This window comes from Budorcas taxicolor, chromosome 10, assembly GCF_023091745.1.
Source record: "Budorcas taxicolor isolate Tak-1 chromosome 10, Takin1.1, whole genome shotgun sequence".
NCBI lineage: Eukaryota > Metazoa > Chordata > Mammalia > Artiodactyla > Bovidae > Budorcas > Budorcas taxicolor.
The window spans coordinates 43120614-43144164 of NC_068919.1; the positions used below are offsets into that span (position 1 = coordinate 43120614).

At 38.9% G+C, this 23551-nt stretch overlaps 1 protein-coding gene across 1 annotated transcript in view; it reads left to right on the forward strand.

Annotated features, from left to right (window-relative positions):
* Positions 1 to 23551, forward strand: part of GNG2 (G protein subunit gamma 2) — a 128652-nt gene that overhangs the window by 11151 nt on the left and 93950 nt on the right. The window contains exon 2 of the mRNA XM_052647362.1: positions 8315 to 8346. Within this exon, the coding sequence (XP_052503322.1) occupies positions 8315 to 8346 (32 nt within the window). The remainder of the gene's footprint in view (positions 1 to 8314; positions 8347 to 23551) is intronic.

Consider the following 23551-nt stretch of genomic DNA (forward strand, 5'->3'; position numbering starts at 1 on the left):
AAGGCTCAAAAAGGTCAAAATTATCAAGATCACACAACTTTGAGTTGAACAGTGTTTCCATGCATTCTCTTTTCAGAAAAGCAAACACACACGTATACACAAATGAAAAGCTTGTTTTTGTTGATAGTGATGATCTAGGTAGATTAGAGAAAGAGTCCTGGAAGAAAATACAAAATGGCTGCTATGAGACTTAAGCAAAAAAAATCACCTTCAAACAAATGATTCCAGAAGAAATTACAACAGGTCCTGGTGAGCATTAAGAATGGCATTTAGTTTGGACAACCAGTCCTGCATTTCTGCATTATAATTGTATCATTTCAGTTCAGTTCAGTCGCTCAGTTGTGTCCGACTCTTTGCGACCCCATGAACCGCAGCACGCCAGGCCTCCCTGTCCATCACCAACCCCCGGAGTTCACTCAGACTCACATCCATCGAGTCAGTGATGCCATCCAGCCATCTCATTCTCTGTCATCCCCTTCTCCTCCTGCCCCCAATCCCTCCCAGCATCAGGGTCTTTTCCAATGAGTCATCTCTTCGCATGAGGTGGCCCAAGTGCTGGAGTTTCAGCTTCAGCATCATTCCTTCCAAAGAAATCCCAGGGCTGATCTCCTTCAGAGTGGACTGGTTGGATCTCCTTACAGTCCAAGGGACTCTCAAGAGTCTTCTCCAGCACCATTTGTAATTGTATATATATATATAATTAAATTGAGTGCTGCTGACTGGTCATTATAATCAATTTGATCTAAAGAAAATCCACCCTGGACCAAGAAATGACCAAGAGAGGCCAAGGGCTCTGTGTACGTTGTCTTTCAGACTTAAATGAAAACTGTGTTTTCTCCGGAGAGCCATGCATTTTGTTGATGATGGCGTGTGTAAGGGAAGAAAGAATAATCTCTGACATTTCTAATTATGAGTTATTTTGAAAGTGGGTTTTCACTTTGCAACTCCAGGGCCAACATGCAGTTCGATCAGTGTTGCTTTTTCTTTGTGGTTTCTTCGCTTCCCATATGAGACTCCATTGCAGAGGCTGGGTTTGTAAGAGGACAGCAGTGAAAAGAGAAACTGCAGCGGAGCTGCTGTCATCGCCGGTGTTTTGGCGGCTTGCCCCAGGTGTACTTCTGTGCCTTATCATTGTAACAGGTTAGTGTTAACGGTGGGAGTATCTTCTCTGTAATAAATGACTGAGTGCTTCCTACTCTTCTATTTGCATTTTTAAACAGGAAAGTAAATGTTAATTTCTAGGCTTTTCCAACAGAGCTGTGTTTAAGAAGGGTATTTATCTGATCTGCCCAGAGCCATATGAGAAAAATTGTGAAAAAAATCTAAACATGAAAAATAAATTAACTCTCATTTTAGAGTCTTTGATGGAGAATTGAATTGATCCTTTGAGATTTTTTAAACTTCATGAATTTTAGTGGTGTTTAGATGGCTCAGACAGTAAAGCATCTGTCTACAATGTGGGAGACCTGGGTTCGATCCCTGGGTCTGGAAGATCCCCTGGAGAAGGAAATGGCAACCCACTCCAGTACTATTGCCTGGAAAATGGCATGGACAGAGAAGCCTGGTAGGCTACAGTCCATGGGGTCACAAAGAGTCGGACACGACTGAGCGACTTCACTCACTCAGAGACCATTACTATATATAAGCATTAATTTCACTAATAGTTTTACTATGATTTTTTCCTTTGGGGACAGAAACTTGATTATTGAGCAGTCCCAAGATTATCTTTTAATTAAGCTAACAAAAATTTGAGTAAAAAAAAAAAGTAAAAATTTCTAAGCAAAAAAAAAAAAAAAAAGATTTTTTATTATGTTTTAAAATAATCCCAAAATACTATAGTGTAGAAAATAATATTCTAAGGCTTAATTCACAGGAGAGCATAGTAGTTAAAGAATATTGGTTTGGAATCAGAATATCTTGGACAAGTTCCTTATACTATTTGTGCCTGTTTCCTTATCTATAAACTAGGATATAATGACAATACCTACTTTACAAAATTGTCAGGAGAAGATTATATAGTGTGTATAAAACGTTTATTTAACATCAGTTCAGTTCAGTTCAGTTCAGTCGCTCAGTTGTGTCCGACTCTTTGTGACCCCATGAATCGCAGCACACCAGGCCTCCCTGTCCATCACCAACTCCCGGAGTTCACTCAGAATCGCGTCCATCGAGTCAGTGATGCCATCCAGCCATCTCATTCTCTGTCGTCCTCTTCTCCTCCTGCCCCCAATCCCTCCCAGCATCAGAGTCTTTTCCAATGAGTCAGTTCTTCGCATGAGGTGGCCAAAGTACTGGAGTTTCAGCTTCAGCCTAGTGCCTAACAGATAGTAATTAACTATTCAGAATTGTAGCTGTTATTATTGTTATTTTTATTTCTGTTACCACAGTAATAAATTTATTATTTTATTATTATTGTTACCACGAAGATGGAGGCGAGTATCTTTTATTCTAGCTTTGGGGTTCTTAGCAGGTTTTAGCAGAAACGATTATGATCCAGTAAGAGTGACAGGTGCTCAGAACTTAGAGTAAAGAATCACCCAAGGAAGCCTTCTTCCCTGGCATAATCAGATGTTAGTGTTTTGACTTTAAGTGATAGTCTCAAGCTTGCATTATTTGTTCACCAATGCATGTGCTTAGTCATAAATATTTCCAGTTTTCCTCGCCTACTTATGATAGACTCACATCTCTGTCTACTTTAGTTTGATGTAGCCATGTGTCTTGCACTGGCCAGTGAAACGTGACCGGAAGTGATGTTTGTCACCTCTAGGAAAAAGCTTAAAAGAACCAGGATGTGAATACATTCCTTGGCAATTGACTGTGGTAGAAGCACAAACACAGTGGCTGAGCCCTTAAGCCTGGTTCTTAGAATAAAGACAACAGAAATGGTCTCTCCACTGACCTACAGTGGACATGTAGAGAGAGGAGAAATGAGTTTTTCTTTCTTAAAGGGTTTGAGGATTGTTAATTATGACAGTATAACCTAATCTATCCTAACCAGTATAGTCTGGTTATCCCTTCAAACTCTAGAGAAAAAAATATTATTGGTAACAGTACATAAAAGATGTAGCACTTTGGAGAAATTAATTTTTAATGACTATTGTATGTGTGTGTGTGTGATAAATTATACCATAAGTAAGCCTTAGGATACTTCACATTTTAATTTAAATAGATATGCATAAAATTTATTTAAATCTCTTTTAAAATAGGGTTTATTTCCATTTCAAACAGAGGAAAATCAGTATACCAAGATTACAACATCTGTTTTCCTTTGAAGAGAGTCATCTGTGATGCCCAAGTCAGGACTATGAATTCTAGACCTGATGTAATCACTGGGTCATGGTTCCTTTGACTTAAAGCTCATCCAGAATGGTACTTTGTGACACAGAGGATCTTCTGAGAGAAAATAAGGGACTAAACCATGCCTGTGGCCTTTGTCTCCAGTAGGAAAATGGTCTTCCCTAAGCTCTATTGCAATGTTCAGTTATAAACAATGGTGCTAAGTACATACAGGGTCTTAAATAACTCGTATTGATAAATGGATGGAAGTAGTCTACAGTTCTTCCAAATGTTGGCGTCTCTCATATTCACTTTTTAAAAATGAACCTTTATCTTAGACCTTGGTTTAAAAACGTCTCGGTACTAAGACTTACATTTACCCTAGAATCAAGTTACATTGTTATGATTAGACAGTGTTAAGGAAAAGAAAATTCATTTTAATAAAAAAAGACATTTATTCTTTTAAAGCATTTTACATGTACACACAGATGTAAGCTATTTTATTTGATATTTTTTACTACTGATTTTTTCATCTGATTATTACGTTTGGATCTCTAAAACTGCATTATGAAATACCTTAATTATTTAAATTAGGAACAGATTCATTATCTCCATTGTACAAACTCAAATTAATTTCATTATTAACCCAAATTTTAAATTGATTAATCTTGGAGTGTTTAAGGAATCAAGAGGGATTTTTTTCATCCTTAAAGAAAAGGACATATTGATTTGATGACTCTCTCTCCATCATACCAGTTGTGCTACAAAGAGCAAGAAATTTGTAAGAAACTTTGGATAGATTTTATAAACCAGCCAGAAACCTGTTTGTCTGGGGCTTCTAGGGGAACAATCTGTGAGTCATTTTAAAAAACAAACACACTCATAATCACAGAGCATGTTGTTACCATGGTTATCAGGCCTGTGGAGTTGGGTTGCTTATGTTCCTGTAAAGGGAAGAGGGGGAGAGAAACTGAGAATTCAGAGCTTTGACTATCAGCTTCAATTTGACTATTGTGAGAGAAAGTGTAAGGGTTTCTCAAGAACATGCTGGCTCAGTCATCCTGAGAGGGAAGTGAAGAAACTCTGGAATCCTCCCTTTGTTACTGAATATAAGTTAATCATACTAGTGTTAGGTGTTATGATTCACAGGGGAGAAAAGGACCATTTGGCATACTCTTGGGAAGATGGGGGAAATAGGTCCCTTATCTGCTATGTAATTACATGTAAGTCTCTAAGGTCTACCAGGGAAGTGACTGGTGTGCAGATGCACAGGGCTTTAATGAGCGTCTAAAAGGTACCAAATGCCACTGGCATAATATTATTACAGATTTAAAGGATCCTTAGTGCATTATTCTGATACAGTTAGAGATGGGTTTTAGGCCATTGTTTCAGATCCAGTCCCCAAGTAGACCAGGTCTCTTTTCTCTGTTTTATGGAGGGAATATGACTCCTTTGTCTTGTACAATCATCTTATAATACAGGCCTCTGGGTCACAAAGGTGACCAAGGAGGTTATGTGAACTCTGCCAAAACTGTTATTCCTCCAGGGGAAAGTAAAATCAGCATGCTTGTTTTTTTTTGTTTTTTTGATGGACAGTCAACAAAGTGGGATTACTGAGGAATGATTCATTATGATTCTATACGGAGAACAAACAACACTGTAAATTAAAGGTATAAGTTGGTACACATACAATACTGGTTTTCAAGAATATTTTTAAATTTAAGAAGCTTCAGCATCCTCTTAAATGGAAAAGTATAATACATTGACCTAGAGATTTGTTTTTTTTTAACCTGGGTTCGATCCCTGGGTTGTGAAGATCCCCTGGAGGAGGGGCATGGCACCTCACTCCAGGATTCTTGCCTGGAGAATCCTCTTGGACAGAGGAGCCTGGCGGGCTACAGTCCATGGGGTCTCAGAGTCAGGCACGACTGAGCAACTAAGCATAGCACAGAGGTTTTTTAGGGTATTCCTTATGCAGACTTTATTTCTAGAACTTTTCTTTATTAAAACTATTTTTTAAAAAGCTTGAAATGAAGTGCCATGGGGTGTGATTAAAGGGTGATACAAATGCAGGGAGTTTGTATATGATTTTGCCGTGGCATATGGTGTAATAACTATTTCTCAAAACTCATTTCTCTTTTCATATATAGGAAGAAGGCACATGTTATCCAAACTTCATTCTATGCTGTCTTAATTTTTTTTAAGATTAGTAAACAAGGCTTAAACTTTTTTTTTGGATGATGAAAGGAATTCATTGAAAATTCCAAAAATACTTAAAGTGTAAAAAATAACCTAAGACTGACCCTTTCCATTAATCAAGTTGTTGGTTGAACTACATGTGACAGAGACCTGATCACAGTGACTGACAAAAGTTAGAAGTTATTTGTCTTTCACATAACAGCCCAGAAGTGTGTAGTCCAGGGCTGGTGAGGGAACTCCTTGACAAGATCTCCCAGGGACCCAGGCTCCTCTGTCATACTGTTACATCATCCCTATCATGTTTTCCTTGCTTTGTGGTCTAAAGTGGCTTCTTGCCATAAAAACCTCACTGTGACCAGTAGGAAGGAAGGAAGTTGGAAAGGGGAGGGCATGACCCAGAAGTTGCATGGATCACTTTTGCAGCCTTCCCCTTGAACTTTGTCACATGACCACATACCTAGCCACAAGGGAAGGTGGGAAAAGCACTTACTCTTGACTTAAATGTGTCTAGCTTAGAATGGAGGCAAGAGATATTGAGTCATATCTAGCAATTTCTAGTACTTACATTTTCTGGGCATAAAGGACAATACACTGTTAACATTTTGATGTGATCCTTCCAATCTTTTTCTAGAAAAATGTGTGTCAGAAAGATGTTATGTATAATATTTACTAGGAAATATTATATATGTTATACTAGGAGAATATTATATATGAAAAATATTAAAGAAAATATTAGAAAATTTATATATAATATAAATATTAGAAAATTAGCTGGGTTTATACTATATATATAATTTTGTATTCTTTTCATGTAAGTTTATTTCATGTGTATTTTCCTCAGCATTTAAATCTTTTGTATTTATCCTTTCCAAGTTCCACTGTGTGTAGTTTTTTTGTTTTACTTAATAGCTGTTATTATTAATATTTAAGCTATTTCTAATGCCTTGATAATAATTATTTGTGTATATTTAGCATTTGGGGGATCACATTAAGGAGTGACCTCACTAAGACAATGGCTGAGAATATATCTGAGATCTTAATATAGTGCCCAACTACTTTCCAGAGAGATTGTGCCAGTTTATGCTCCCCCAATAGTGTGTAGGCTTCCCTGTGGCTCAGCTGGTAAAGAATCTGGCACAATGGGCTTCCCTTGTAGCTCAGCTGGTAAAGAATCTGCCTGCAATGTGGGAAGATCCCCTGGACGGGGAAAGGCTACCCACTCCAGTATTCTGGCCTAGAGAATTCCATGGACTGTATCGTCCATGGGGGTCACAAAGAGTCGGACATGACTGAGTGAATTTCACTTTACAATAGCTTATGAGAGTGCTACACTAAGAGCTCCCTTCAAGGCTAATTTTGCAAGTCCCACTAATCATTGTTGTCCCTAGGGTTTATTCTCTGAAAATAGGTTGTTTTTTGCCCTTGGCTTGTTTTTGTTTCCTTTGCTGTCATTAATCATGAAATAATAGTTTTCTAATAACTTTGGCTCATTTAAAAACATATGGTCCCTTATAGTCATCGGGAATATGAGCACTTGAGCTGAGATTTTAGCACACATGTCAGTCTCAAACAGTGGGCAGTCTCTAGAGACATTGATGTTCATTTGGTCTTAGGACCCAACGTGAAAGTGATTTCCACCCTCAGTCATAATACTCTAGATGCCAAATACCTCTTAATTCTGAGACATAACAAATTAGGAATGATAGAGCATTCCTTGAGGCTTAGGTAGTTCCCTTTGAGCTGACTGCTCGATATCTTTTCAGCAGTAAAGAAGCTCCTCTACATAGGAACTTTCTCTGATATGAATCACACTCGCACTCGGCAAAATTAGGCCAGCTCTGCTGAACATCTTCAAAGGTCATTAGTGGCTAGGGGTATAGGCATTTCTACCTCTTTATTTATTATTATTTTGGCTGTGCTGGGTCTTTATTGCTGTGCATGGGCTTTCTCTAGTTGCCCTGAGTGGGCTTCTCACCGCGGTGGCTTCTCTTGTTTTGGAGCACAGGCTCTAGGTGTGTGGACTCAGTAGTGTGGTTCCGGGTCTCTAGAGCACAGGCTCAATAGTTGTGGCTCACAGGCTTAATTGCTATGCAGCATGTGGGATCTTCCTGGACCAGGGATCATACCGGCGTTCCCTGTGTTAGAAGGCAGATTCTTAATCACTGGACCACTAGGGAAGTCCGTGTTTCTACTTCTGAATAGCCTTTTGCTTTGGATGCTAAAGATGTTTTTAACCATAAACTTATTCAGTCTACCCTCTTAAAGGGCTGCTGCTGCTGCTAAGTCACTTCAGTCGTGTCTGACTCTGTGCGACCCCATAGACGGCAGCCCACCAGGCTCCCCCGTCCCTGGGATTCTCCAGGCAAGAACATTGGAGTGGGTTGCCAGGTTGCCATTTCCTCCTCCAATAGATGCACACAAATGGAGCCCCACTTCTGTCCCTAGTACCTGACAAAAGAGCATATCTGCACGTTGGTCCTGCTGGGAGCTAATCGAGTTAGGAGGAAAGTTTGTTTCATCTCACCTGTACACAGCCTCTCACCAAGAACTCTGCTTGCCCTAGGTTCCCCAGGCTGACTTTCGTGTTTTCTTGTAGGCTGGGGATGTTCACAAAGAAAGGAACTCATATTTTCACAAATCTGTTTCTTCAAAGAAAAAGAGTTAACAAATGTTTCTTGGCTCAGAAATGTAAACCTGTGAACCCCCCTGCCCTTCAAACTATTTAGCCATCACCACCAAACCCTATTTACAGAAACATTTATTTGCTTGTTCAGCTTTTATGTATCATGTTGTCTCTCCTTTTTTTAATAAAACACTTTCCTCTCTGTTTTCTCAACAGCCAGTGAGCCTCAGGCTTTGGGAAGTGAAGAGGTAAGAATTCTGAAATATTTTCTTCTAGGATCTTAAATCTAACCAGAACTTTAAAATGAAAAAAACATCTTCAGTAAGCCTATAGGTGAAAGCATTTAACATGAAATGTTGATCAAGAAGAAGCATTTATAGTCTTTAGCAATGTTGATTGCTGAAGGGGATTTAAAGGGGAAAGAAAAGACTCTCCTTAATGATTGTTAAAGATCAGATTTCTCACCAGAACTCGCTCTGCCCTCCTCCCCACTTTGCCCCCTACTTTTTTCTAAAAACCTGAATTTGGAGACCCTTTGAGATGACTGCCTTAACAAAATGTATCCCTATGGCACCAGACATGATTAACTGGTAGCACCCATTGAGGATAATGAAAGACAGATGTCAGAGTAAATTAGACTGGAGAAGGATAGGGAAAACCCTGTTCTTAACTGGTTTTGATGTTATAAGGGCTTTTCCAGCAGCAACAATAGTAACAATAAAAGGTCTGTTTAATACTGGTGTAGTTTCTTCTTGAAGAAACTGACTTGGCTTTTGAAACTGATGAAAGTCATTTGAATCTAGCTATAGACTTGAAAAAAGTGAAAGTTACTCAGTTGTGTCCGTCTCTTTGCAGCACCATGGATACATCCATGGAATTCTTGAGGCCAGAGTACTGGAGTGGGTAGCCTTTCCTTTCTCCAGGGGATCTTCCCAACCCAGGGATTGAACCCAAGTCTCCCACTTTGCAGGCAGATTCTTTACCAGCTGAGCCACAAGGGAAGCCCTAAGGTCACCATATTGCTGAGGCAGGTGATAATGTATTCACCCTCTCCAACCAAGACATAGTTCCACCTTTCGTCGTCCTGATGTGGACTTTCCCCCCTATTTTAAAATTTAACTTCCTTATGAAAAATTTCAGGCATATACCCAAATAGAGAGGATAGCATAATGAACCTCTACATCCCTGTCACTCAGTTTTCGTAGTTATTGGCTCATGAGCAGTATTGTTTCTTTGTACCCCTACCTGCTTCTCTTCTTTCCCCACTGGATCATATGGCAATGGCTTAAACATGGCTGTTGGATTTTTTATTGTTTATTTACATAACTATTACTGGCTACAGCAAAATGCAAATAAAAAATAAAACCTACTTTTACCCTTAGTTTACTGAAGGTAGCCATTCATCCATTTACTCATTCAGCCAATATTTAGTATTCACTACTCTCAGAACCTTCTTAGGAGAAGAAGTAGAGAGAAGCCTCGTGCAAGGGAGACCAGTATATATCTTGGGTTGGGAATGATGGGCTGGATATGTAAGAATGGCTGAATAGAGATGAAGGAATGGAGGACATCTAGAAAAACTGCCAAGTTTCTCTTTTGGGAGATTCAGTGGTGGTGATAACTGGGCTACAAGAAGAACAGATTCAAATCTGAGGAGTGGCCACATCCAGATGGGTGTGTCCAGTAGACTGCTCGTGGATGGTACAGAACAGTGGTTCTCAGTCCTGGGTGCACATCGGAATCTTCAGGGATGTGTTTGAAAGTACTGACCAGTTGAATCAGAATCTGAATATCTGTAGTTTTTAAGAGCTCCCGGGTGATTATAATATATAGTCAGGATTGAGAATTTCTGGTCTAGAGATTATTAGAAGGAAGGTCTACGTGTGTTTTGTGCTTTTAAGACCATGCATAGCTTTTGTTACCCCATAATGAGATTTTGTTTGAAGTATTTAATATCTTTCAGGTGAGGGCTGAGCCATCCCTACTTTCTACCAAATACTATAAATAATGAAGTCTTTTATTTATTTATTTATTTATTTATTTTTGTATTTTTTTTCCTTTATTTTAATTTACAATACTGTAATGGGTAATGAAGTCGTTTAAAACAAGTACTTCATGTTCTCTTATCTGATTTGGTGTTGATTTCTTTCATACTAATAAATGTACTTAAATGTTTCAAATTAATTCAAGCGGATTTCTCAGTGGGAGTTGCTGTGTGTTGAATGGGGCAATTCTTCATTGTATTCCTTGGTATCCTGCCCTTGGCTCACAAAAGGCCAGTGGCATCTTCCAGCAATCTGGTGCCCTAAGGATACATTGAGGACTGCTGTGTCTTTACACACCTTTAAAGAAGTTATTTGTCATTTTCACTCTTCTGTACAAGCATTTTTGCTTCATACATAATTACTGGTTTCAGTTATGCAAAGAAACTCCTTATATAAGTGATCTCTGCTAACAAACTAAAGAAAGAAACTAAACAGACATTTAAAAAAATATATTGTTTTGCACTGTTGGAGGGATTTTGAGCATATTTGTTCTAGTACCAAATCTAATTTTTGTGTCTGTATAGAGATGCAAATGAAGCAGTAGGTAAGAAATGGTCAAATATTGAGATTTAAAACAAAATACTGCTAAAGTGTTATGCAAATTGAACAGCAGTGATGACGATGTCTTCATTTCTTGTTTGCTGCTATAACAAGTTATCACAAACTTTGTGGATTAAAATAGTACAAGTATATTATCTTACAGTTCTGCAGGTTAGGTTCTGTAGAGATCTCACTGGTCTAAAGAACTGTGTTCCTTTCTGGTGGAAAGGAGAGAAAGAATTCTGGAGAGAATCCTAGAGTCCCCTTCCTCCATTTTCAAAGCCAACAGCCTTGCATCTCCACGTGTCTTTCACCCATAGCCATTCCTCTGAACTGAGCCAGGAAGTGTTCTTTGACTTTAAGGGTCCATGTAATAAGATTTGGCATATCTAGGTAATGCAAGATACTCTCCCCATCCCAGGGTCCTTAATTTAATCGTATCTTCAAAGTTCCTCTGTCCATGTAAGGTTGTATATTCACAGGTTCCAGGAATTAGGGCATGGACCTATTTGAGGGCTATTATTCTGCCTGCATGCATGCTCAGTTGTGTCTGACTCTTTGTTACCCCATGGACTGTGGGTTAAAATAGTACAAAAATATTATCTTACTTGGAGCCCACCGAGCTCCTCTGTTCATGGGCTTCTCCAGGCAAGAATACTGGAATAGGTTGCCATGGTTTCCTCCAGGGAATCTTCCTGATCCAGGGATCGAACCCACATCTCCTGTGTCCTCCTGCATTGCAGGCAGATTTTTTACTGCTGAGCCACTGGGGGAAGCCCATTATTCTGCCTACTGCAGAGTAAAAAAGATGAACTGTTCAGAAAGGTAGAAATGCTTCAGGTAACAGAGATGGAATTATCTTACATTTCATTGTATAGGGTTGAGAAGGTTTAGGGTTCCCAACTTGATTAAGTGAGTTCTTGTCTTGACTCTGCAAATCCTGCTTTGTGGATACGGGCACTAAAGGCTTTTAGTTTTCTTGGAGTATGTGGCGTTGGATCAGGTGGACAGGTTGAAGTCCAGTGGCTCCTCCCTTGGCCAGACTTTCTGGTGCTGTGGGTGTGGCCTCTGAGGACTGTGCTGCTTTTGGCGTTTCTCCAGCTCTGGAGAGTTTGCCGGCAGTGTGCAAGTTCCAAGGTCTTTGAATAGCACCAAAGAAATGTGAGATTTTTATTTTATGCTGTTATGTCTGCCTGTCACATTATGCTATATTTATTAGGCTCTAACCTGTAGAAATTGGAAGAAAAATAACAATATTCTAGAACTTTCAGTTCAGTTCAGTCACTCAGTCATGTCCGACTCCTTGTGACTCATGAATCGCAGCATGCCAGGCCTCCCTGTCCATCACCAACTCCCGGAGTTCACTCAAACTCATGTCCATCGAGTCGGTGATACCATCAAGCCATCTCATACTCTGTCATCCCCTTCTCCTCGGGCCCCCAATCCCTCCCAGCATCAGAGTCTTTTCCAATGAGTCAATTCTTCGCATGAGGTGGCCAAAGTATTGGAGTTTCAGCTTTAGCATCAGTCCTTCCAATGAACACCCAGGACTGATCTCCTTTAGGATGGATTGGTTGGACCTCCTTGCAGCCCAAGGGACTCTCAAGAGTCTTCTCCAACACCACACTTCAAAAGCATCAATTCTTCGGCACTCAGCTTTCTTCACAGTCCAACTCTCACATCCATACATGACCACTGGAAAAACTATACCCTTGACTAGACGGACCTTTGTTGGCAAAGTAATATCTCTGCTTTTTAATATGCTATCTAGATTTGTCATAACTTTCCTTCCAAGGAGTAAGTGTCCTTTAATTTAATGGCTGCAGTCACCATCTGCAGTGATTTTGGAGCCCCCCAAAATAAAGTCTGACACTGTTTCCACTGTTTCCCCATTTATTTCCCATGAAATGATGGGACCAGGTTGCCATGATCTTAATTTTCTGAATGTTGAGCTTTAAGCCAACTTTTTCACTCTCCTCTAGAACTTTACTGTAGTGGTATTTATTCTAGCTAATTTCTAAGTGTGGTTTAATTTCCATACATTAGGTAGGTCATCCCCACAAAGCATAAAACCATTGCTTGCCTAGTGAATGAAATGGATCACTGTGTTATTTTTTAAAACGATCTCTGCAGTAGTATGTAGCCATAAATTTTTGATGGAGATTTTAAATGTAGCTAATTTTGTAACGAGTCCCCTCTCTATCCACTTCTAGACAGGTCAGCAATACAGATCTGAATGTCAAACATAGGGCTAGCTGTAGAATAACAAACCATCCTGATTTTGTCCAAGACTGAGGGATTACTGGGGAGTTGGGATCTTTAGTGCTAAAACTACTAGAGTTCTGGGCAGTTTGGGACAGTTGAGCCCAAAGATGTTTAAAAATAGCTCTGGTAGAAAGTGATTGTCATGCTGATGAATTGTGAAAGTAGAAATTTTGATTGAACAAAATAATGACAATAACCTCCCGGGTTTGGGTTGAGCATAAGGGTGAACCCTAACTCTTGAAAAATCTGTATCCACATACATTTGTTTGCCCCAAGCCATCTTAGAAGAACCAACATTTATGAAGCGTTAGATTTCATAACCCACTCTTAGATTTCTCCAGTGTTACCTGTGTACCCCTGCATGATGTCCATGGTGTAAGTAAGTGGGTGCATCTTATTGAAGACTCTTATTCAGCCTTTCCTCCCTTCTCCATAATGCCCTGCTCTGTCCTCACCCACAGCATAGTCAGACTGAGAAATCAGGAATACTAAAGACCCTAAAGCCTCATTGATTTTATTTCTCTGACATTTATTTGGAGATTTTTATTCTCTAAGCCGCTGGTTCAAAGAGGTTGTAAGTGGGTTTCCGGAAGATGTGGCGGCTCTTGCCTGGGCTGCTTCCCGGCTTCATTCTCTCCACTTCGCTCCACACCCAGGGCGCTCCGAGGTGCTATTGCCGCCTCCCTCACCTCTGCAGCCATGATCTCGTTAACGGACACACAGAAAATTGGAATGGGATTAACAGGATTTGGCGTGTTCTTCCTATTCTTTGGAATGATCCTCTTTTTTGACAAAGCACTACTGGCTATTGGAAATGTTTTATTTGTGGCTGGCTTGGCTTTTGTAATTGGTTTAGAAAGAATATTCAGATTCTTCTTCCAAAAACATAAAGTGAAAGCTACAGGATTTTTCCTGGGTGGTGTGTTTGTGGTCCTGATTGGTTCACATTTGATAGGCATGATCTTTGAAATTTATGGATTCTTTCTCGTTCAGGGGCTTCTTTCCTGTGGTTGTTGGCTTTATTAGAAGAGTGCCAGTCCTTGGATCCCTCTTGAACTTACCTGGAATTAGATCGTTTGTAGATAAAGTCGGAGAAAGCAACAATATGGTGTAACAACCATTGAATTGAAGACTCATTTAAAATATTGTATTATTTATAAAATCCTTTGAAGAATATTCAGCACAAAATTAAATTACCTGAAATAGCTTGTAATGTTCTTTACAGAAGTTTAAAAGGTATAGCCTACAAAGTACCAACAACAGTTAACAAAGAAGCGATGAAAACAGGCTTCTAACCAAGTCATCTAAGAGGTCAGCAAGCAAACCGAAGGAGGTGAAATCTATGTTACATGCATATTGAAACTTTTAAAGGCCATTTTTATTATTTTTCCACAATGTGTGAAACACAGGCATCCATAGAGAACTGTATGTAATCCCTATTTCTTTCCTTCTTATGTTCAAGATGCAAGCATATCCATAGGCATTTGCTTTTTAGAAGTGTCCACTGCAATGGCAAAAATATTTCCAGTTGCACTGTGTCTCTGAAAATGATGCATGAGTTAGATTGGATTATGTCATTTTAATCTATTAAAACCAGGAAATCCCCCCCCCCCCCCAAAAAAAAAAAAAAACAAAGAGGTTGTAAGTGTACTTAAAAGAGCAATTCATTACCTTCCCCAGAACAGAATTTGACTTTTAGGAGCTGGTAATCTTTTTTTTTTAATGGGTTTGTTTCCTATCTTCTAAATGGTTCTAGCTGGTAGGTACAAGGAATTCTTTCTTCATTTTTATTTTTCTTCCAAAAAAAAAAAAAGACTGAGCACTGTCTGTTGTAGAAGATCTGGGTTTCTGATGAGAATAGGTCTTGAATAGATTGTGAGTTAACTCTGATATTCTTATGAATCCCTTTTTGGGGTTCCTTCCTTCTAGGACTCTCAATCTTGGTTTCATTTTTTTAAGACTAACCTCTTTTCAGTTTTGAATCTCAGCTGGGTTTTTTCGTGAATCAAACAAACTCTAGAAGAAATGAAAGGAGATGAAATCCTTATGCTGTTGATTAAACTCAGCTTCTTTTATTCCTTTCCAAAGAGAAATTACAGAGTCAATGTAAATAGGAGATCCAAATGACCCAAACTATTCTGCATGCAGGGTTTCTGTGGGGGTAATAGGAATGTTTTGGAACTAAATAGAGATGATGGATATGCAACTTCTTAAATATACTAAATGCCATTGAATTGTACACTTTAAAGTGGTCCATGATTAATTTCATGTTCTGTGAATTTTTACCTCGAAATAAAAATGCTGAACTTCAAGAGGAAGGAAAAAAAAAAAAAGACTGTTTCTCCCTATTCAAATTCTGGAGGAAATCTCATCCATTTTAATACACTCATGTTTTTAGATTTATAAACCAAAATAGTTGTCCTGTCCTGTGCCATTACTAGGAGAACATATTTGGACTTAAAAGTGTCTGCCAGCAGAGCCAGTCAGGAAATTCAAAGAGTTAAGATACTAGTTGTTTCTTATTAAGATACATATTTTTGTTGCTTAATTATAAATGGCCTATAATTTACAAAGCTATTGCAATAAAAAATTTTTTTGAAGTTTAACAATTTAAAACACTGGACTTTTTCCACTTCCACTTTACAAGTTATATCAACTAAGTTGAAAAGTTTTTTAATACCCTGTAGTGGTGGTCTTCAATTGGGTATGACAAAACAGAAAGAGTCCAGATGTTGCAACTTCAGTGAAATGTGAGCATGGTAACAAATTTCATATATAGAAATGTCTTTTATTAAAACATCTTCTTAGATATTCCCAAGTGCTGCCAGCTGATCAAAGTGCAATGGGCATTTATTTTAAGGGATGTCTACATAGGGGTAAAATGGTAAAACTTTAAGGTTTAATTCCTTCTAGATTTAGAGACAACTTTTTTGACCTTTTGCAGAGACGTAACTAGGCAACCAGTATAGCACTTAGCTGGTGCACAGCATCCAAGCTTTGTAGCTGTTGCATCATTTTTTAAAAATGCTAGTTAAATCTTTTAGTTTTGGCATCTGCTGCCATGTAACCTTTAATTCCTCAGAAATAACATACAAACCCTCCGCTATAAGACAGAATGGTTCCTAGAAGTCTAGCATCCTCTGATGTTAATAAACAGCAGTAACAGAGTAGAGAGGCAGCTGAATGTACTGTTTTATAATTGGACATTAAGAAGGTAGTTTTTAGTGTCGGTGTGTAAAGGTGTAAGAATTTAAAACCATATCCTCAGCAGGTGGGTATGAGCATTCCTCACAATATGATGAATGGAAAATGTACTTTCATAGAAATCAGAGCTGGCTTTTAGTCTAGTGAAGTGCACTTCACTTTGCTGGATAGGTGGTAACTAGAAATACTTAGTTTGATCAGTAAGCAGGAAATATTGAAAGCTTCTTAAGTGTCAGATTCTATATTAGATATATACTATGTTCAATTTCTGTAGTAACTAACCTAGTAATTTTTCAATGTTTTTTTTATTAAAGGAATATGTGTGTAAGATTTTTAAAAATTTAAGTAGTAAACACAGGAATAAGTAAAAAAGAGAAGTTCTTTCCAAACACCAACTTATAGCCCACTCCTTGGAGATAATCACTCTTAATACTGGTCTTGTATGTCTTCCAAAAATTTTCCATCTCTTGGTTAATCTGTACTGAGAAGGTACGATGAGTGCCATTAAACCATCTGTTTTTAAACTTTTCTTTGGGACTAAATCTTTTCAAGACACCATTTGATGCTTCTTAAAGAGTAAAAATGTCAGAAGCAACGTGATGCTAACGGAGGGCTGGTGGCGGGGAGAATGATGACTGAAGACTGTTACTGTGTAATTTTAGCTTCTGTAAGATTCACATACAGAATGCAAGTAATAAACCTTAAGGTAGTTCCTTATCATTTTCAAAGTCATCTGGAGTATGTTGTCACCCTTTATCCTTTTGATGACCCTGTGATGCAGAAATTGTTTACTTTGCTTTACAAAGAAGGAAGCTGTGGTTCCCAGAGGTTAGGTAACTTGCCCATGAACACAGATGGCAAGTGACAGGAACAGGACAAGAATCTGAGGTCTTTTCCAAGCCTTGAACCAGAGTGCACTGGCAACTGTGAGGAAGAGAGGAACTCCATAGGGTCCCTGTAGTGAGAGGCCAGAAGTGAAGGAGAGGCTGTTAGGCTTACAGTCTGAAGATCCAGTTGTGAAGTCGTTCTGATTCTGCTCCTTGGGCAAGATGCAGCCTGTATGCCCTGCTCACAGTTCCCTAACTGGCCGTGTCTGTTTTGCTTGTCTGGGGAGTACTGGCCAGAGGAGTTGGTTCGAAGGGTGGGCATGCAACCCAGCAAGGGTCAATAGAGTCTTTCTCTGAAATTTTTCAACTCAGGTTGCGAGAGGAGAGGTCCCACCCTTTCCTGCCTCAAGGTAGTAAGAATCACTAAGGGCATGCTTCAGTCTCCTGAAAGAGTAAAGTCTGATGCATAGAGGGGAAGCAAAAGAGAGAAAGACAGAGAGATAAAGGGAAGGAAAGAGAGCCCAGTGAGAATTGGAGTCCATCCATCCAGTTGAAGTGAACCAATATATTCCCATTTTTTTACCTAACCTAATTCAAGTTGCTACTGAAAGAATCCTATTATTTTGGGGCCTTAGTTTCCTCATCTGTAAAATGGGGATTTTAATATTTTCTGTGAAATACTGGAAAAGTGAATTGAGATAATGAATAGGAAAGTTCTTTGTAAATTTTAAAATGCTGTACAAATACAAGATAGTATTATTCATGGATATGTTGTATTAAGCTAGGGAAAAGCTGAAAGAATGAAGCTACCACTCATTTAAAAAATAAGAGTTGAGAGCTTTGTAAGAACCATCTGGTGTTATGTAGAAGTAAATGAAAGCTGCCAGAACTCCCAGATTTTCTTTTGGTATCCTTTTTCAAATACTCTTTAAGTTCTAATAAATACCCATCATAAATACAGGGGTAGGTCTTTCCTCACTGGCTCAGGTTAATCCAGTGAGTTCCTCTTTTCTATCTCCTGTCCTAATCTATGGTAAACACACACACACACTAACAAAAAACAAACAAAAATGAACAAAGCATCGTATTAATATTTCAACATTTTATCCTTTTCACTTAAAAGAGCTTTACAGATTTTAAATGGTATTTTGGCATCATCAAAGAAATTTAACCTTAAAGTAGTTATTCTGTTTAGTTATGACATAGTTGAGGCAGTTCTTGGGATGGGAGGTTAGTTTGGGGCTTAGATAGGATCAAAATCCATCTTTTACCTTAATAGACTTATATCTTTGATATAGAAACTCTAATCAAAGTCTACTTGAGATTGTATCTTATGCATGTCACAGGAGGCATCACTTCACCTCTACAGCATTATACACTGTATATGATGCTATTTATCAATGAGAGAAAACAGATGGCACCTCTGAAATCTGTTCTCTTTCCTTGATTTGCTGTTTAGGCAGTTTTTATTGTAACAACTGTATCTTTCTTTGTATTTGACCATTAAAACAGAAAGAGTGGTTTAAAGTCTCAATCTCAGTGGAATGTCATATGCAGAAAGGTCGAAGGTACCATAGAAGTATGGTCAGTAAGTGTAAAGAAGCATGACATAGCAAACTGGATGTCAAACATCTCTCATATTTTAAAAATCTGAGAAATACATCCACCACCTTCACTGTTCTTACAAATCTATGCTTTTGCCTTACAGAATTGCCAAGGCAGGAAGGGCGGATTGGTGGTGTTTGACCACCCTACTCCACATCTCACCTTGCTGTTATTTGTTTTTGTCTGGGCTTGATTTCAACCCCATGAATGTCAGTGTTTTCATATAAATTGAGAACTTGGAATAAGTTCTTTTTCTGAATAAGCATAGTCTTAACCCTCAGAAACTGTCAGCTGCACTGAAAACAATTGACATCCTTAAGTCAATTAATTTTAGGAGAGCTTAATAAAGAGAATATTTATAAGGACATGAACAGAGTTTAGGGAAACCACAAGGGAGGATGTACCTCCTCAGGGCTCCTTCACCATCCTAGACCTAGCGGGGATGAGGGCTAGGAGGAGAGGACCCTCCTGCCTGGAACTGCGGCCTCTAGGAAAGGGATGTGGCCCAATTATAATGATCCTGCCAGCAGGGGTGCTGGGAAACAAATGCCCTGAAATAATTCTCCTCTCTCCTCCTATCTGCTTGTGCTCACTATTGACTAAAGTCAACTGGAAGACAATGAACAAGGAAGCTGGCTGCCGAGTCCACAGTTTAGTCTCTCAGAGTGTAGAGCCAGGTACGACGGAATGGAGAATGGGTTTGGAGAGGCAAATAGAAGATATATGCCACAGTTAATCGTCATTGTGAAGATCTTCCGTGAAAGAAATAACACCCTCTTCTCCCCCAAATCTGAGTTGTCTTATAAAAAAATTGTTTTAACCAGCTTTCACTTTTTCATTAATTGTACTTAATTAGTTTCCTAGTCCATGTTCAAATGAACACGGACGCGATTGGTAGCATTTGGAGAGACTTCCGTTGTTTGTGTGGTAAAAACATGATCAGGAGGAGGTAAGGAGGTGATGAAACCACCTTCGTGCTTGTCCTGCTCAGACATAGGATGGGATCCTCAACTCAAAGTTCAAGTTTAGAGGAAGGAGTGGTGAAAAGTAAGTAGACGCCTCAGAGCAACTCTGAATAGTCCACATTCTTGGGCTTCTCATAATCAAAGGAGTGACTTCTGTCCCAGAGAAGTACAGCATCCACCTCTGGTGGGTTGAGTAGGCAGGTTTTGTTTTTGTCCAGCTTGCTTTTAATCTCAGATGAATTATTTTCACTCCTTTGACCTAGGGACCAGGATTACTTGCCTTGATCTAATCCAGATTAACCATTCTGATCCACTGAGAATGAGTAAATCAATTGAATCGGATAAATCTCCATAATTGGAAAGGTATTTGTGGCAGCATAAAATGATGGGGGGAAAAAAAAAAAAACAAATTTGGAGTACTACCCTAAAGCATACAGTTCTGTGGACCAGAAACTCCCTGACTTGGGAAATGCTTGGACCAAGGATCCCAGAACAGAGTTGGGTCTATAACAGAAACAGTGAAAGGCAGTGTGGTGTAATGAAAGGGCATGGATTTTGAGATCTCAGCCTGGTACTGACTGACCATCTTGGAAAACTTCTGTGCTTTCACATTCTCAAATTTCCTTGTGTGTAAAATGAGAGTAATTTAACTTGTTACAGAATTAATTGAAACCATATCTGCAAACTAAAAGTAGCGTTTTCCATATGCTCACTTTTTTTGGTGTGTGCTTAGTTGCTTCAATTGCGTCCAATTTTTTCCGAACTTCTGGACTGTAACCTGCTAGTCTCCTCAGTGCATGGGACTCTCCAGGCAAGAATACTGGAGTGGGTTTCCATGCCCTCCTCCAGGGGATCTTCCCAACCTAGGGATCAAACTCGTGTCTCCTGTGTCTTCTCCACTGCAGGCAGGTTCTTTACCACTGAGCCACTGGGGAAGCCTACTTTTTTTGGGGTGGTGGGAATGGTATACTCTGTTTTTAAAAAATAGTGTTTCTTAACAGCTCTGTTGAAACATAATTGACATGCAATATAATGGACATATGATGAATGATACCTATTTAAAGTTGAAGAATATTGACTGCATACATCCATGGAAGTATAGCCACCATCAAAGCAGTGAACAAATCCATGTAAAAGTTTCTTAAAAAAAAAAAAAAGTTTCTTCATGCTCAGTAACAATCTCTCCTTTCCCTTCCCCATCTTCAGGCAACTAATGATCTGCTTTCTGTCACTCTAGAAGAGTTTGCATTTTCCAGAGTTTTATGTAAGTGTAGATATATATTATATTTACTTTTGCCTGGCCTCTTTTGCTAACATAATTACATGGAGATGCATCCATACTGTATGTATCAATATTTTATTCCTTTTATTACTGAGTAATATTCTAGAGTATTGGTATGCCACAATTTATCTGCTCACCTATCAAAGGAGTTTACTCAATTATATTTTAATTCTATTTTCCTTCTTCTTCCCTCAATAATAGTATAAGAAAAAATTTTATATCCCGTGTTAAGACTGCTGACATTTCTACTAACATTATCTAGAAGTAATATGATTTATGGGAATGGAGTGTAAAAGCAAGTATCACAGTAGTTGTCTATTAACCCCAGGCTTAGGTTTAGTTCTGAGCTGAAGGCTAGTTCCTTCTGCTTTCTAGACTTTCTTTTGTTCTTTATCACAAATTAGCAACCAACCCAAATGCCCATCAACTGATGAATGGATAAAATTATGGTATATCTATACAATGGAATATTATTTGCCATAAAAAGGAAGTACTGATTTATACTACAATATGGATGAACCTTGAAATGATTATGCTAAGTGAAAGAAACCAGGCACAACAGGCTACGTAATCTATGGTTCCATTTATCGAAGTGTCCAGAACAGGAAAATCCTATAGATACAGAAAGTAGGCTGCAGGACCTGGGGTGGGGGAGGGGAAATGGGGATTGACTGTTTAAAAACTATGGACTTTGTTTTTTGGGTGAAGAAAATGTTCTGGAATTTGATGGTAGTGGTGGATGTACAATTTTAAAATTTTCTCAAATCACTGAATTTTGTATACTTTAAAAGGGTAAATTTTTATGTGCATTGTATTTCAAAAAAGCTGATTTTTTAAAAAAGCAATCTGTGCAACTTTGCTGAAGGAAATGTACTCAGGCACAGCAATTAATTTAATTTCCCATTTTTCACTTGCTAAAGAGAAAATTTAGAGCTGCTTACCTCATTGATCGTGCTGCACCTGTATTTCCAGGTCATGAGCATGAAGTGGAACTTTCTAGCATGAGGAAGTAAAAATGTCGCATCTGTAAATAAGTCATGTTTGGGGAGGTAGTTCAGTATCATACTGTTTTGGTTTACTTGAGATGGTGAAGGGCCTGGAGCCACTTTAACTTTTTTGTCTTTTCCTTTCCTTTTAAAAATAACATGCTTGCAGATTGTCTAACCACTCTTTCCTCTAGCCTTAGTTAACCAGATACAGGATATCCTGTCGGTAAAACATCTTAGCTAAATCAGATTATTTACCAAACTCCTAACAGCAATAGACAGAACAGAGTGACAAAGTAGACGTCCAAATATTCAAAATAATCCTTGGGAAAGGAAAGAAGCCAGTAGCATAGAATTAGCAGTGATTCAATTAGAGGAACAGCTTTGGTTTCCAGCAGCTGTGGAGGATGGGAGTAAGGACAGACTTCCTCCCTTTCTAATTGTCTTCCTTCACCTGGTAAAACACCACCTTATATAGAAGGCTTTTAGCTGCTCCACTGCTGTGAATCAGGACTGACATTGTAATATCTGGAAATAGAGCTTCATCTGGTCTGTTCCCAATAAATCAGTGTTTCCTGGGTCCTCAAGATTTGTAGTCGAGAAATGGCATGTTTTCCCCCTGCTTTTGAAAATCTTACTAGCCGAAACTTGAGTTTTGGTGTCATGTAATTTAAATTAGAAAGTAAATCAAAGGATTACCCCAGGGTGAAAGTAAAACCCATGTAACTCTTGCCCAGAAATGTTCCCTTTGCTTTTTGCTGTGATTTAACAAAGTTTTCCCAAGGTGATTTGAAAAATTTTATGTCACTGTGTGTGTTTATCTTGGATTTTCTGATACAGTCTCACCAGTTTCTGGTGCACTGCAAAAATTGTGTAAGAGAAATTTCCACTTTACCCTGACTCTGGAAGAACATGACTCCCAGGGCTGTTCCTTTTGAGTATTACTCTAAAATATATCTGTTCATTTATATATTAAACATCTGCAATGCAAAGCATTCTTGTAAGATGATTAAGTGACTTCTCTAGTAATAGGATGGGCTTTGTTGGCATGGGCAAGCATAGCTCTAGATTCTGTGTGCACATGTGTGTGTGAGTGAAACACACCACACATCCTGAAAATATATGGATGTATACACATGTACACCTTAAAGACTGTTGGTGAAACATGCATACGTTTCCTGACTTTTCTCCCTATCTTTAAGACTCCCGTTTGCTCCTTCCAGCCCCTCCTTTCTCCTTCTTCCTGGAAAGCCATAATCTGGATTATTTTTCTTTTACCTGTCATTCCCCTGCTTTTTCTTAAATTGTTTAGTGTCACCTGTTTTTGAAATGCAATCATACTTTTTCTCTGGCTTAGATTTTTACCCAACATTACATTTTGAGATTAACTAGGTAAATATATCAGAGAAGGCAATGGCAACCCACTCCAGTACTCTTGCCTGGCAAATCCCATGGATGGAGGAGCCTGGTGGGCTGCAGTCCATGGGGTCGCTAGGAGTTGGACACGACTGAGCAACTTCACTTTCACTTTTCACTTTCATGCACTGGAGAAGGAAATGGCAACCCACTCCAGTATTCTTGCCTGGAGAATCCCAGGGACAGGGGAGCCTGGTGGGCTGCCGTCTCTGGGGTCGCACAGAGTCGGACATGACTGAAGCGACTTAGCAGCAGCAGCAGCAGCAGGTAGGTATATGCAGCTGAAGTTCACTCATTTTCCCTACTATCTAGTATTAA